At 38.0% G+C, this 17,503-nt stretch overlaps 1 protein-coding gene across 1 annotated transcript in view; it reads left to right on the top strand.

Annotated features, from left to right (window-relative positions):
* Dhc98D (Dynein heavy chain at 89D) overlaps window positions 1-17,503 on the top strand; it is a 971,787-nt gene that overhangs the window by 180,225 nt on the left and 774,059 nt on the right. The window contains exon 15 of the mRNA XM_090387912.1: window positions 4,550-4,840. Within this exon, the coding sequence (XP_090244038.1) occupies window positions 4,550-4,840 (291 nt within the window). The remainder of the gene's footprint in view (window positions 1-4,549; window positions 4,841-17,503) is intronic.

Below are 17,503 nucleotides of genomic sequence, written 5' to 3'. Positions count from 1 at the left end.
ATTCAGACATGACGAGTAAAACAAAAAGAGTTCAGATCTTTTTATGATCCTTTGGAAATACACTTGACTGCCAAGTATAGCAGGGCCATTGTTACGAACAAAACTAGGTGCCTCTGTAGCCAGGTGGGCAGGAGCAGCAGTGCGTAGCACATGCTTCTTGATTAAACCAGGGTTCGAGCCCATGAGCCACCAAATACGGAGGATGTGGAAAGGTCAGGGAATGACCACTGCATATCCCCGGAGCAATATGGCCTTAGTTGCTAATGCTCCTAAAAACCAAATAATAACAACAACAACAACACTCTGTGCTATTAGTGTAATATGAGGGCAGGAGTGTCTATTTCTATCCTTATTACGTTTCTAACTTTGCCTCCCATTAGTTAAGCAGCCAGACAATGACTTTTAACTATAATACATGACATAAAATAAATAAATAAATATATATATATATATATATAATTTTTTATATATATATATTATTTTTTATATTATTTTTTATTTTTTTAAATAAAAAAATAAAAAAATAAAAAGGAGGGTACAGCACACATCTGAGGCAGCAAAAAGCATATTCCTCTACATGATGCTTGAAATATAGTCATATAAATTAGAATAAGGTTTAAAATAATAAAATAATGCCAGCCGTACGGCACGACAAGAGCGAAAAAACAAATTTAAACCTACATTCAAATCTAACAGGGAGGGAAGAGAAAGGTAACAAGAATAAAAATATATTGCAATGGAAACTCTAAATTAATTTAGAAAATCTAATTATTCAAATAATAATTCATTGAAATTTAAAGCCAATTAAATAGAAATTTAGCAGTGCCCCCTCTGATGGGCAGCAGGTCCAAATTTATGTGAAATATCACCAAACAGAGATTTAAACCATTCACAATAAAACAAAACAAAACAAAAATAAAAAATAGACTGACCATTATGCCCCATCTCAACAGAGGACCACAAGGCCAATAATGGTCAGGGAATTGCTGCATTTCGAACGCTAAACAAATCGCCGCAAAGGCGAAACGATCGCAAGATCAGTCCGCCACACCGATCCCCAGATCGAACCGCCAATGCAGGGAATTGAACAGCAGTGGTCCTGATGCAGTGAAAATCAAAAATAGAACAGAGAAGAGCACTCTAGTGCAAAGCCACACTACTGACAAAAGTAAACTTAACCCGTTTATATAAACGAATAATAAACTATAGATGGCAGTACAGGCGCATTGTTAGCAATTCGCCCAATACTATCATGTATCATATGTCACATGATAGTATTGGGCGAATACTATCACCCTCAGAGTGGAAGCAGAGGGTGCTTCCACTCTGATCCTCTCGCTGCCGTAAGAGGGAGAGTGAAAGCTGCTGGGGACTGAGGGCCATTTGCTTTGTCGTGCTGTCATATACTGGAGGGTTTGGTCTTTTCCTCTTCATGATGACCAGGCGTCTTGAAGAGAACCACTCTACACGTTCGTTGCCACCTAAGTGGTGTAACAGGGCTTACCATCGAGAAGGTGTGCATGAGTGGATTTTAGGGAGGCAGGCCAACCGGACTTCTCCTAAATCTTTTGTACACTTAGTGTGGTTGAATTAAAAACAGTAGAGGAAGCAAGGGTTCTGGGAGTTATGATATTTGCAGATACAAAGTTTTCTGAGGAAACAGGCAGCCAGGAAACTCCATGGTGTCCAGTTGTTGATTTATCGAATATTATCCTGTACAAATAGGAGGTCATAATCCTACTATGTAAGACAATTGTAAGACCACATTTGGAATACTCTGTTCAAGTATGGAGACCTCTCCAAAAAGAGACATCGAGTTTCTTGAATGGGTCCAAAGATGGGCAACTTGTATTGTGAGATTGGCAAAAGGGTGACCGTTATGTTATACCTGTCCCCACCTATGAGAAAACATTGATTATGTGGGCTACAGAGCTTGACAACCAGGTGACATCTGATCGAGGTTGATAAGGCTCTGAGAGGGGAAGGGGTTAGTAAAACGAATGAAGGTGAAATTTTGACTGTTATACAGAATTCTAGAACTAGGAGCCATAAATTCAAATTATATGTTTTAGTTTAAATTGTAGGAAGTTTTCTTTTACTCTGCCAGTTGTTGATTGTTGGAATAAATTGCTTCGCAGGTAGTTGAAGTTGACAGTTTGAATAAATTGAAAGGTCAACTGGATAGGTACCTATGTGAGGAAGGAATACAAATTATGAACACATGATTTGTATTTTCTAATTTCCTTTTTTTTTTTTTTTTTTTTTTTTTTTTGCCACTGCAGAAAAAGTGTCCACACGTTTTCTGCTATATTTATCTATAATGTTACTGGTATGTAAAGCATCCAAAACAGGTGGATTTATTAAGTATTATTTTATTGGTGGGTAAAATGTCCAGAATGGACTAAGTAATTGCTCTAATATTTTTTTTGGAAACTTGGCATAACTGTTTCTAAAGGAGGTTAGAAACCTGAAGATTACAGGCATTTTGAGAAATTTAGAATAAAATATACATTAGGAAAATTTTATTTATTTATATTTAATTTCAATTTTTTGTTCATTTCCAATAATTTTTTTGGATTGATATTGTGAGATGACAAAGTAGACTTATATGTCACTGGACCGAAGCTTTATTTATTTTTAATTTCAATTTTTTTGTTCATTTCCAATAATTTTTTTGGATTGATATTGTGAGATGACAAAGTAGGCTTATATGTCACTGGACCGAAGCTCTTTCTTTAAAATAAAACCATAAAAATCTTTGCAGATAAAGGCATGAAGACAGCAAAAAAATAACATCCATCAGAATAGCCCACAAAATAGCTAAAACTTGTAAGCTAACTTCCAAACCCCCAGTTCGGTTACATTTCTAGACCTTAGCAGAAGCCAAGTTCATAGTTCAGCCAGAGGCCACATTAGTGCATACAGCAGCAGTTCACAAGAACAACTTCTTCATCCCTACAGGCACTCAGTGTGGCTAACAGAAAATAGAAGTTTTGAATCTAATCAAAATGGCTCAAGCTGATCGACTAAATTTTCTTTGTACCCCCCATCTGTCTCTTTCTCTGACTTTGTTGTGTTGGTGTGTTATGATTGGAGAACTGTATATAATATTTATTCCAGACTGTAGACATCTTAATGGGAAAGACTTAAGGATACTCAGGAACTTATACTGGGAACAAACAGCCAGCCTGAGAATTGGAAAAGACAGGGGTGAGAATATAAGAATTCTGAGGTGTGTAAGACAGGGCTGTGTTTGCTCTCCCGACCTATTTAACCTCTACAGTGAGGACAGGAACACATGGAATTGGAGGATTCACATTTGGCGACAGAAAGTAAACAACATCAGATATGCAGACAACATCGCTCTCATTGCTGAGACAGAAGAAGAACTACAGGAACTTCTAGACAAAGTAGTGGAACAAAGTAGAAGGAAAGGCTAAACAGTAAACATTAAAAAAACAGAGTGCATAGTTTTCAGCAAAAAGAAAATTGTGCTCAAATGTATACTGAAAATGGAACAATATCATAAGACAAGTAGAGAAATACAATTATCTAGGGAGTTGTGTTACACAAGATAGACAATCAGATAATGAAATCAAGAGACGGATTGGTATGGCCAAGGCCACATTTCAGAAACTGGGCAACATACTAAAAGATAGGAAATTGTCAATGAAAACGAAAAACAGAATTTTGAACTGTTATGTTATACCTGTCCTTACGTATGGTAGTGAATCCAGGACAATCTCCCAAGAAGTGGCAAAGCCTTCGAGGCGACAGAAATATGGTTTTATAGATGGTTGCTCAGAATATCCTGGACTGAACATATCACGAATGTAGAGGTACTACAAAGAGCAGGAACGCAAAGATAATTACTGAGGAATATAAGAGAAAAGCAGCTGAAATTTTTTGTGCACATCATGAGGAAGGAAGGTTTGGAGGAGATCATCATGACAGACAAGGTGAATGGAAAGCGGAGCAGAGAATAAACTATATTAGTAGTCTGACCAACTCTTGTCTATGTACCGTGTCCATTAAGGACACGGTACATAGAGAGAGACATCTTAATATGTAATTTTCTAATTAGATGTATATTTAAATTCCTGCAAATGAAGTAACAACAACGTTTTCGAACATTTGGGATTCTTATCATATTTAGTTATTAATTAATTAAATTTCTAAGTTATGTATTTTGCAATGCAGTGCAGTGTATATTTTTATCAGATAATACTAAATGGTATGATATGGTGTGAGTCGCTTGAGCACCTAAAATCCAACGATGACTGTGATGGTAAGTACATTTTGGTGATAAGCAGAAATAAATCCAGTGAAAGTGATGGATTTGAGATGATCTCATAGTTAGGAGTTAAAGTTTGTGTTAACAGACTTTTTGAAATACTTTTATAAGAACAGAATGCAGTATTATATAATTTATTTTTTGTTGCATTTACTATGTTTCCATGCAATCTTTTATGTATGCCATATTGACATGCAATAAAAATTGCATGCAATATTGAGTGTAATATTATTTAATGGTTTATTTATATTTCAGATGTTTGACAATATTGCTAGCCTTTTGTTGAAAGAAGAAAAAAATCCCCAGGGAATAACGGAAGTAACTGGAACTGCTTTGGTCTCTAGTGAGAAAGAACAGATGGCATTTCGAAAAGTTGTTCAAGTAGCTGGAAAAGTTGAAGACTGGATGAATTTAGTGTTAAATGAAATGAGAGCAACAAACAGATTTATTACTAAGAAAGCTATTTATGATTATGGAAAGACTCAGAAGACACGTTGTGACTGGATGTTAGATTATCAAGGAATGGTTTGTCTTGCTGGAAATCAGGTAAAATTTTTAAAATATAATATAAAAAATAAAGTAAATAAAAAAAAAAAATAAATGAGAAGGCAACCTTGCACCATTTTTAACACTACAGTCAGTCCTCGTATAGCACGATAGTTGTGTTCCTACAAACCCTCGTGCAATGCAAAATCGTGCAATATAAACAACAGGCCCTATAGCAAAAATAGGGTTAGGTGCCAACCACCCAAGATTGAACACACATTTGTAACCAAAACATTACCAAATAAATAATCGTAATAAAATACGTAAGTATTTTATTACGATTATTTATTACGACTATTACGCAATAAAATATTGCTAATGCTTTTGCTTCTATTGTAAGCAAACTTGTTCTTTGTTTGATTTTCTATCCAAACAGATGACAGCGGTTCCATCTCTTCCAATTCTTTTTATCTTGATCTAATGGATTTTATTACACTTTGAGTTGTTCCTGCTATGAAAGTTGTTTTTATTTTCTCTGCATTCTTTCTAATTCTCGGCATTGCCTCATTTAGGCCTGTAGCACGTACAATATCACATGGTCCTTCATTTCACTCAAAGTGTACAATTTCATATTTTTTCGCTATCGACAGAGGCGGACTGACCATAAGCCTTACCGGGAAAACCCCGTTGGACCGGAGTCCAGAAGACGATGGAGGCCAGTGTGATTTTGGTCATACTCGCTAGTATGAAGCCGCTACAAATTTTCTGGGGTAAGAATTTTTGACCCAGTCCACCTCTGTCTATCGATATTGCTTTTCTTTTTCTCTCTGAATCTGTAGTGAAGACACTACAGATTCAGACTACACTACACTTCACTACAGATGTAGTGTCTTCACTACAGATTCAACGTCCTGGTCTTCACCAGGATGTTTCCTTTTCACACCTTTTAAGTATTTTACTCATTTTTAGGGAATAAAGCACAATTACAAAGTGAGGAGGCATGCTTGATACACACAAACAAAGCTGTGCGCGTGTAGCAACTGAATAAACAACACCGTAAAGGCAGAGACACACTATTGACACCTCACTAGCTCACATTTTACTAAAGCACATTTCTGGGGATTACTACCATAAAACAATAAAAACAATTTCCAGTTGCATTCCTGCTAGTGGAATCTGTTATAAACGGGTAGTAAACTCGATCTAATTGCATTTGCAATAATACCGATAGTTGGAATTGTGTGGATTTTTACATTATTATGGTGAAATGTGTTTCACCTTCACTGATATAAAAAACATAAATATATTTTCAGAATCTTCTCTTCATTCCTATAGCGTTGCGTTCAGTTGGGGTGATTCCGCGTTTGACTGCTATTTCTTGTAAACACAGGCGAATCGTTCATAAGCTAATTCAATTCGTGTTATACACGATATCGTCCCCTATTTATAAATCGTCTATGATCAAATTCGTGCTGTGTAAACACGTGTTATACGAGGAATGACTGTATTTCATATTAAATAATGGTTAAACTGTACCTTGCATTGTAAGATTTTTTTTTTTTTTGTGAAACTCATTCATTGTATTGAAGTGAATCACATCAATTTACACTTAATGCTTTGGTGATGTTTTGAAGCCCAACTGAATCCCATCATCAGACCCAAATTATGGTGGGGGGAGAGAAAGAGAGAGAGAGAGAGAGAGAGAGAGAGAGAGAGAGAGAGAGAGAGAGAGAGAGAGTGCTTGACATAGACAATTTCAGGTTCAGTTGGGCTTAAAAACATTGCCCAAGTATTCTTAATAATTTTAAAAAACATTGAATAATATTAAATATTTATAATATTTAAATATTATAAAATATTAAATATTGCAAGGGAATTAGGTCTCGCTGCTTTAACAATGAATACTATTTTAAAATACAGTGCGCATATAAAAGAACATGTCAAAGGATCAATGCACTTATTATCAATAGTGATTACAAAACAGCGTTCAGGTGCTGTGTCGAAGATGGAACAGCTGTTAATAATATGGATGGAAAATCAGATTCAGAAATGAGTGTCCCTGAGTCTAATGACCATTCAAGCAAAAGCCAAAGCAAGAATCATTTATAAAGATATTAAGGATAAGTATGGTGTACTCCAACCGAATTTCGTGGCAAGCAATGGGTGGTTCAATAGGTTCAAGCATCGTGCTTGTTTCCACAACTTTAAAGTATGCAGTGAAGTCGCCAGTGCTGATTCTGCAGCAGCAGAGATATTTTGTGATGTGTTGGAAAAAAATTATTGATGAACGCGGCTATTCAACGCAGCAAATTTTTAATGTTGATGAGACTGCTCTGTATTGGAAAAAAATTCCGGATCAATCATACATTGCCAAAGAGGAAAATACAATTTCAGGTTTAAAGGCATCAAACGATAGGGCCACGCTCTCACTTGGGGCTAATGCAGCAGGAGATTACTGATTAAAACCGCTGCTTGTGTACCATTCTATAAATCCTCATGCATTTAAGGGCATCAATAAAGCCACCATGCCCATGCACTTCCGATCGAACCAGAGAGCATGGATAACAATATCTTTCTTTGAGGATTGGTTTAAATGCTGCTTCATTCCTGAGGTTGAAAAATATTGTAAAGACAACAACGTTCCTTTCAAGATTTGCTTCTATTAGATAATGCTCCTGGACATCCTACGCATCTGGATGATTTCAATTCGAACATTAGAGTCATATTTCTACCACCAAGCACGACTTCACTCATCCAACCTATGGATCAGGGTGTTATTTCAAATTTAAAAACATACTATTTATGCACAACATTTTCTCAGGCATTGTCTGCAGTAGACGATAAAAAAAATTTTATGTTAAAGAGACTTTTGGAAATCTTACATTATTTACCACGCCATCTTAAACATTAATAAGGCCTGGGCGGAAATTACTAAAAGTTGTTTAAATGGCGCATGGAAGAAAATAAGCCCACAGCATGTAAAATGCTTTAAAGGATTTGAAAAAGACTAATCATATGAAGAGGTTACAGATAAGATTGTAAGGGTTGCAGAGCTGCTTCATTTCATGGTGATTGATGCCAAAGACGTGGAGGAGTTAATAGAGGAAGAAGAGAAGGAATTATCTAATGAAGAACTTATTGACTTGCAGGCAGCAATAGTGAAAGAAGAAAATGCAGACAAAGCTCAAGGTGAACCAAATGAGCTGAGACGCTTCATCATCGGAGAGATGGCAATGGCATTTCATGAAATTGTATCGGCAATGGAGAATTTTGAAAAGATGGATCCTGACAGCAAATGATTCTTAAAAGTTAACAGAGGGTTGAATGATATGCTTGCTTGCTACAAAGAAATATACGAGAAAAAGAAAAAAAAGCCACCATCCAGTCATCCATTAATGTTTTTCGTAAGATTGAGCCGCTGACCCCTTCTAATTCTCCCTCAACCTCTGCAGCAACGTACTTATCAACTGGAGACGTCAATTCTGGCAACGACGCTCGAGAGGTAAAACTTACTGACGTTATGCTTGTCTCCTTTCTATATAATTTTATAATTTTGAAATTTTTTTAAAATTTCATGCTTTTGTAATTTTTCCTACGCATGAGAAAAAATTGAATAAATACAATAAATAATTCTATCTACATGTTCATTGAACATTTCTTTTTTGATTCAATCAATTCAGCGAGCACAGTTGTAAGTGCTGCACAAGCATGGGGGAAATTCCCTGACTTACATAGCATTCCGTGGAACGCAATCCTTCCATAAGTCTGGGAGTTCCTGTATTTCTATTGGATGGCATGTTGAATTTTTAAACAGTTATAGTAATAGTAATAACCATATAGTGCAAGGAAGCCAAGAGGTTTTTGCTGCACTGGCAAAAAAAAAAAAAAAAAAAACATCCAACCAAGTTGATAAGAAAACTCAAATTATGTGCTTCCCTCCTCACACAGTTAATTATCCAGCAGACCTTTGAATTTATAATTTTAGCATTAGCATTAGCATTAGTAGAGGCATTTGATGCAAGAAAGCAAGCTTATGCAGCATCAGCCAAAAAAAAAAAATAAATAAATAAATAAATAAAAAATAACCACTTCCACTTCACCCCTCTGTTCGTTCGAAATACCTGTCCAGCTGAGCCTTAAACTTATTTAGGCTATCAACTTCCACGACAAGGGATGGAAGTCTTCCCTATTGCAGATCCTACTGATCCTGTTGCAGATCCTACTGCAACAGGATCTAGATAATTTGGGCAGATGGGCTAAGAAGTGGCAACTGAAGTTTAACCTTGACAAATGCAAAGTACTGAATATGGGTAGAAGTAACCTCAGAGAAATGTACCAACTGTGTGGTACTACACTTAAGGTGGTAGAAAATGAAAAAGACCTGGGAGTAATTGTGCAGTCAAATATGAAGTTTTCTGAGCAATGCAGACAGGCTGCCAGGGCAGGTCATGGGGTTTTGTCAATGATACATAGGAATTTTGCTAGCAGGGAGAAGGAGGTGATTGTCCCTCTGTATAAGGCAATGGTCAGGCCACACCTTGAGTACTGCGTACAGGTCTGGAGGCCTCATTTTAGGAAGGATGTAGATTTGCTTGAGCGTGTACAGAGAAGTGTAACAAGATTGGTGAGGGGAATGAAGGGATCCTCTTACCAAGAGAGGCTTAAGTTCTGCAAATTGCAGTGGCTGGAGACTAGGCACCTGCGCGGTGATCTGATTCAGGTGTATAAGGCCTTGAATGGGTTGAGCACGCTGAATTCTGATGGGATCCTTCCACTTGTTCAGATTACGAACCTAAGGGGGCATAAATTCAAATTAAGAAAAGACAGATGTAGAATAGATGTGCAGAAATTTGCCTTTAGCCAGCGGGGGGTTAATTGCTGGAACAAACTTCCATCTGTCATTGTGGAAGTTGACAGGTTGAATAAATTTGAGGAACTGGACAGGCATTTGTAGGGAATGGTGTGATTTTTTTTTTTTTTTTGGCTGATGCTGCATTAGCTCATACACTTGCTTTCTTGCATCACATGCCACTACTACTACTACTACTACCCCAGGTGCTTTTCTTATGTTTAACTTCAACAATTTCTCCTCCACTTTGCTCTCAGTTATTACAAAATCATTAAGTATCCTGCTACAATTTTATAACCTTCTGCCATTTTCAAACCTTAATAATTCCTCATGGTTGAATGGAGATGCAAAATACTTATTCAGTTTGTTTGCTATCTGAGCAGGATCATCAATAGTGGAACCATCGATGTCAAGTGGACCAATCACATTTATCCCCTTCCTTTTAGAGTTTATATAAGTAAAGAAATCCTTGCTGTTTTTCTTAGCATCTTTTGCCAAGGATTTCTCGTAATCTGCCTTCGCCTGCCTAACTTCCTTTGTGACCTGATTACAGACTAGCTTATAAGTGCCATAGGCTTTTGAGTCGCTTAAGAATTTATATGCATCCCATGCATTTTTCTTCTCTATTATGAGTCTCATTAGTTCATTTGATAACCATTTAGGCCTAAATCTTGAACAATATTTCTTAATAGGTATGAAACTTTTAGTAGCATCCACGATTAATTCCTTGAATGCTTTCCACTTACAATTTACTGTTGGTAACATCATCAGTTGATCACACTGTACAGAATTTTAAAATAATTATTCTAAAACTGTTTTTCCTCAGTTTGAAACTATGTCCCCTCAGGTTCTTAATCTGAACAAAAAGAAGAATCCCATCAGCATTCAGCTTGTTCAACCCATTCAAGGCCTTATACACCTCAATCAGATCACCTCACAGGTACCTACTCTCCAGGTGCTGAAATTTGCAGAACTTAAGCTTTTCTTGGTAAGAGTACCCCTTTGTTCCCCTCACCAATCTTGTTGACCTTCTTTGTACTCGTTCTTGTAACTCTACATCCTTCCTAAAATGAGGCCTCCAGACCTGTCCACAGTACTCTAGGTGTGGCCTGACCATTCCTTTGTACAACAGGATAATCATCTCCCTATCCCTGCTACCAAAATTCTTATATATCATTGACAAGACTTCATCACCTGCTTTGGCAGCCTGTCTGCACTGCTTGGCAAGCTTCATGTTCGACTGCACAATTACCCCCAGATGGTTTTCACTTTCCACTTTCCCGAGTGCAGTACCACACAGTTAGCACGTTTCTCTTGGGTTATTGCTTCCCATATGCAGTACTTTGAATTTGTCAATGTTAAACTTCAGTTGCCACTTCTCAGCCCATTTGACTAGCTTATTCTAGTCCAGTTGGAGTAGTCTTTACTGTCGTTAACAACCCTGCCAACCTTTGTATCAACTGCAAACTTGGACATTTATCCTGATATACCTTCATCAATATCATTGATGAAGCGCCTCCATAGCCAGGTGGAAAGGAGCAGCAGTGCATATCATACGCTTCTTGATTAAACCGGTGTTCGAGCCCGTCACCACAAAATATGGAGGATTCAGAAAGGTCAGGGAATGACCACCGCATATTCCCAGAGCAATATGGCCTTAGTTGCTAATGCTCCTAACAAACAAATAACAAACAATAACAGATAATCATTGATGAATACACAAAACAACAATGGGCCCAGCACGGAAACCTGGGGAATTCCACTAATAACATTTGTCCACGAAGAGCAGTGTCCATTGATTACCACTTTCTGTTGTCTCCCACTCAACCATCCCTTTATCCATTGTAGCAACTTACCCTAAATGTCATACCTCTACAATTTGTACGGCAGTCTTCCCTGTGCAACAGTATCAAAAGCTTTCCTGAAATCCAAGTATATGATATCAAATTTATTTTTCTCATTCAGTTCCTTTGATCCTGCAATGCTTCTTTAACCAGTGATTCCAGACTATGTATAAATATAGTGCAAGCATATCAGAAATACATAGCTATATCTGAATAAATCAGAATATTAGTGAAACGGCATCGTTTTAAGTTATATCTCATATTGTGAATACCTTCACAACGAGTTGCCATGATATAGCAATACTTCGAATAAATAACGCTTCACCTAAGACTAATGTTACTTATTCTCAGATGGATACCACCACCCAGATGGCACCGTTTTGAAATATGGTATGGGATAATAGTTCTCGGTTATCCTCATACTGTCCCTATTAGACTATTCGAGGAAACTCAGCTCCTTCAAATCACACACAAAGCTGATATATTCCTCGAATAGGCAACGCTTCCCCAGTGGAAAAGACTGTTGTTACCTATTCGAGGAAACTCCGGACATCATCAGGCTCCCCCTGGTGCCGTTTCAGGGCTATTTGGCCCTTCTTCAGTGGGTGGGTAGGTTCCCGAGTGATGCAATGATGGCAAAACAGTTATGAAGTATAATTCCACAATATGAGAGATGCCTGATGGTGTATCATGTATTTAGACTCTAAAGCGTTTAGGGCATAAGCCTCAAGCTATGGGAGAGTCTAGACTATGTATAAATATAATGCAAGTGCATCAGAAATACATAGCTATATCTGAATAAATCAGATGACTTAAAACGATGATAATTTAAAACGATGCCGTTTTACTAATATTCTGATTTATTCAGATATAGCTATGTATTTCTGATGCACTTGCACTATATTTATACATAGTCTAGACTCTCCCATAGCTTGAGGCTTATGCCCTAAACGCTTTAGAGTCCAGTGATTCCATTATTTTCCCCGGAATGCAAGTTAAACTAACAGGTTCACCTTTGTTCAACTTGTGTCACCCTTTGAACCCCCCTTTGTGAATTCTTGATACAGCTCCAGTCCATGGGGACTAACCCCAAGTCCGAGGATGCTCTCATAATTATAGCTAAGTGTTTGGTCACGTCCTTTGCTGCCTCCTTTAATATAACTGGATAGATCCCATCCACCCCATTTGCCTTCCTTATGTTTAACTTCAACAGTTTCTCCTCTGCTTTGCTCTCAGTTATTACAAAATCATTTAGCTCCCTGTTAGATTTTGACAAACTTCTGGCATTCCCCTCATTGAATAACTCTTCATGTGTGAATGTAGATGCAAAATAATCATTCAATTTATCAGCTACCTGAGCATGATCATCAATAGTCAACCCATCTATGTTAAGTGGTCCAATCTGATTCATCCCTTTCCTTCTAGAGTTTACATAAGTAAAGAGCTCTTTGCTGTTTTTCTTTGCATCCTTTGCTAAAGATTACTTATAATCTTCTGTTTTGCCTGCCTAACCTCATTTGTGATTTGATTACAGATTACATTAATTTATATGCATCCCATACATTTTTCTTCTCTGCCACGAGCCTCATTAATTCATCTGGCATCCATTTAGGCCTGAACTTTGAACGGTATTTCTTATTTGGAACGAAAAGCCTAGTAGCCTACAAGATTAAGTTCCTGAAGGCTTCCCATTTAGAATTCAATGTTGGTAACATCATCAGAGATCCCACTGTACAGAATTTAAAAACTGTCTGAGACCCCTGTAGTCACCTTTATAAAAGCAAAAGCCCTTCCCTTTAGCCTTGATGGTAGTTTCATGTTTAAAATTCCCACATCAGTACATTGTGATCACTGTAACCCAGTGGTTCGTTTATCTGCAAATTCTTAGTGTATGAATAATCACTGCTGATAATCAGATCAAGAGTATTATTCCCTCCAGTTGCCTCTCTAACATGCTGCTGTAGAAAGCAATCATCCAAAAAAGTCTTGCTAGTGTGCGAGTGACCAACCCACAAGTTCCAGTCAATATCTGGAAAGTTAGAATCCCCCATTATAAGACATTCTGATTTACAGGCCCACTCTTATTTCTCTGCACAATTGCTCATTATACTCATCAGATTCATTAGGCTTATAACACACACCTGCTCTCATTTTTTTTCCCAGTGCTTATGTCACACCAAACAGACTCAACACTGCATAATGTGTTCTTTAGATATTATAAATTGTACATTCATATAGAATGTTTGCCCAGTCTTCACTCTCTTTGCAGTTACAGTTTGGGTTATCTAACCCTAAGGAAGTAAGATTTACCTTTAGGGAGCCATGACCTGTCAATATAAAGGTTGTAAAAAGTTCAGGGGCGAAAACCTTTTGGTAACAGCATCTCTGGTTTCCTACTCCCAATTACTTTTCCATAATTATTGAAGTTTTGTAGAAATTTTCTTTCTCTCAGATTCTATAGAACAGCGGGAATTTCACCTTCATTCATTTTATTAATCTCTCTCGGAGCCTTATAAACCTCAATCGGTTCCAACCATGCAACCGATTGAGGTTTATTAGCCTGCATAATCAGTCTTTCTTACAGTCATCCTTTTGCCGATCTCGCCATTTGAGTTTCTTGTTTTTGGACCTGTTCAAGAAGCCCAATGTTTATTTTCAGATGAAGGGTCTCCATACTTGAACACAGTATTCCAAATGTGGTCTGACAATTGCCTTATACAGTGGGATTATGACCACTCTATAACTACATAAATCATCAAAGTTCAATTGGCACTTCTTAGTCAATCTGCCTGATTTTTCTAAATCTTGTTGCAGTAGCATACCTTGAATACTGTCATTAACCACCATGCCAACCTTTGTATTATCAGCAAACTTAGACATTAAGTTTGATGTGTACCGATATCATTAATAAATATTGAGATGTAGTTCCAAAAATGTAACAGTCTTGCCTGCTTTACTGTGGCATGCAGCTGTCTGCCATTTGTCTCTACAAATATTCCCACACTCACCCAAAACTGTCCTACATACTGTACACGACTTTGCTATTATTTTTGTCACAGAATGCTGATTTCTAAAAACTGGATATTTCTCTTCCTGAAGCGGTAGAAACAAGAGGATAATTAATTAAAATTATGGTTTGAATTTAATTGAAAAAAGCTGAAGACTAGATGTAAAATTTTTTTCTTTTAGTTGTAGAGTAATTAGTTGTTGGAACAAATTACCATCCAGTTTGTGAACATGAATAGTTTATGTAAACTTAAAGCAGCCCTAATTAAGAACCTGGATGAAAAATGGTGATAAGAGATAAAATTGATGGGTTAAAATTATTATTTTTTTCCCTTGAATTATTTTGCTCACTGTAAAAAGTTATAGAGGTAAAAAAAGTGGTAAACGTTATAGAGGCCATTATAGCTTGCAGTGGGTGACAAAATATGCTGGCGCCTCCGTAGCCAGGTGGGCAGGAGCAGCAGTGCGTAGCACACGCTTCTTGATCAGACCAGGTTCGAGCCCGTGACCATCAAATACGGAGGACGCGGAAAGGTCAGGGAATGACCACCGCATATCCCCGGAGCAATATGGCCTTAGTTGCTAATGCTCCTAAAAACCAAATAACAAACAAACAAAACAAAATATGCTAAAATTTCTAGTTTTGCTACTCTTGGTCCTTGAGGTTGTCACAGACATTCTCTCAGATATGCCAGACAAGCTGTACTTGCTACCTGTGAGTCTAAAACGCTGATGGAACTGATATTCGGGTGACGATCAAGTCAAGTGGACCCAATTTCGACAAAGTCCGGATGGGCTGTGACAGCCAAATCCTCTGCTTGCACTTTCACGATGGTGGGACTGTTAGTAATCCTGGGTATAACCTCCATGCAGAAGTACATGGTGAGTGACCACCCAGGTGTAAACCAACGTAAGCAGGGGTCGAGGTGTGGCGCCCACACCACATGGAGGAATGCCGCCCCTCTATGTTACCAGGCAGTACTAGGTGGTAGATGACTCTCATCAACCGGTGCAATACCACCACTTTGCTTATTGGAGGCTTGAAGTGGTGGAACCCATGTTTAGTCTCTAGAGCTAAGTTCCGGTCAACCCTTCCCCATCTCTTCCATCATGCAGTATGATTAATGACTTTTGAGGTTATGATGAACATCGTGGCGAGATCCAATATTACTTACATTTCGAGTGTACAGCTCTAAAATGGTGGTCGCAGGCCGGCCGCTTAATAGTACACAAGACCGAATCTATTGGTAACTCTCTAGGAGGCTTCCGGATCAGCTAGTGTATAATCTTGTTACCTCTACGCTGCCAGATAGTGACTGGAGGGAGTCCGAGTAGTGTGTATGCGGGGAGCATTGACGAGGCCACGTTATGTCAAGGATCTGGGTATATTCTTACCCTATGTACACCATATCCAAAAATTTCATTACTTCATACAGCCTGTCCCACCCACTTTTTCTTACCATTGAATACACCATGAATTGTAAAACTAATAGAGCAAGCTTATCTGCAAAAAGATCTAAATCTCCCAAGCACTTCCTAATTCATTTCACAAATATATGTGGTCTCAATTCTAATCTCAACGATGTCCATTTCCACTTGCAGTCTGCCAAACGCTATGTACTTTTTCTGAAAGAATCTCAGTGATCGGTTGATTCAACTACTGCTCATCTTAGATGCCCAAATTATTCGCTGTGTAATTCCTTTCGCCTCAAAGGTGGTACTTGTGCATATGTCCATTCTGATATTCCCTGTCAGAGACTTGGCAATTTGGAATCTCCTCTCTTTGATCTTCTCTGGCTTAAAATCTCTCTCTCTACCTCATTGTGTCAAATTCATCTGTTGTCTCTACCGTTCTCCCAACTCCACTAATCACTTGGAGATCTTTGACTTTCTCCAGTCCAGCTTTCCTAACAGTGAGCTAATTTTCCTTGGTGATTTTAATGTTCACAACTCCAGCTGACTTCCATTTTCTAGTCACACTGACCCAGCTGGTCGAGATGCTGAGGCTTTTGCAATTACTAATGACCTTGCACAGATTGTTCATTTACCTACAAGAATACCAGACCATCCTAATCATACAGCTAATACGCTTGATCTTTTTCTCACAAAAAACCCTTCTAAGTACACGGTCGATGTGAGAGGTCCTTTAGGCACTTCAGATCACAACTTGGTGATTGTCTCTTCTCCAATGGAACCTTTACCTCACGGCTATTCCCAACCTCGTGTTGTTTGGCATTACAAGAATGCAAAATGGGACCTGCGAGACTTCTTTTCTTCTTTTCCTTGGTCGGATTACTATTTGAAAAGTTCTGATGTCAACGTTTGCTCAGATTGTGTCAGTGAAATTATTCTTGTAGGAATGAAATCCTTTATCCCACACTCCACTTTAAAATCTCTCCTTTATCTAAACCCTGGTTTTCCAATAAATATGCTAAGGCTGTTCAAGAGAAGAATGTTGCATATTGTAATTGGCTTGTTTCTAATTCTTCAGTTTCATTTTCTGCCTACACCAAAGCTCACAACAATTGTAAAGCAGATATTAACCAGTCCAAACTAGAGTTTGAACAGGCTAAGGGTAGAAAACTTGCTTCTTGCCGTAATGGTAGCCGAGCATTCTGGTCTCTTGCCAAAGCTATTGGCTGCAACTTTTGCCCATCTCTGCTCCCACCTCTATCCGAACCAGATTGTTCTGTTGTCACTTCAGCCAAGGATAAAGCTGACCTGCTAGCATCCCATTTTTCTTCCAACTCATGCATTTACGATCTTGGAAAAACACCTCCCACCATTCCCAACACGCTCCATTCAATGCCTCCTGTGGTCTTCCATCAAAAGGATGTCAGAAGGATTTTGATGAATCTTGATGCTAAGAAAGCTCCAGGTCCCAATTGTATTTCTGCACTTGTTCTCAAAACTTGTGCTCCTGAACTTACTCCTATTCTTTGCCGCCTTTTTTTTTTAACTTTCTTATTCCAAAGGTGTTTTTCCTTCTGCTTGGAAATTTTCTCATATCCAGCCAGTTCCTAA

The sequence above is a fragment of the Mastigoproctus giganteus genome, chromosome 2 (assembly GCF_048544385.1).
Source record: "Mastigoproctus giganteus isolate SK-2022 chromosome 2, ASM4854438v1, whole genome shotgun sequence".
Classification (NCBI taxonomy): domain Eukaryota; kingdom Metazoa; phylum Arthropoda; class Arachnida; order Uropygi; family Thelyphonidae; genus Mastigoproctus; species Mastigoproctus giganteus.
Note: the sequence above shows the minus strand (reverse complement) of the source record. Positions and strands in the feature narration are given on the sequence as shown.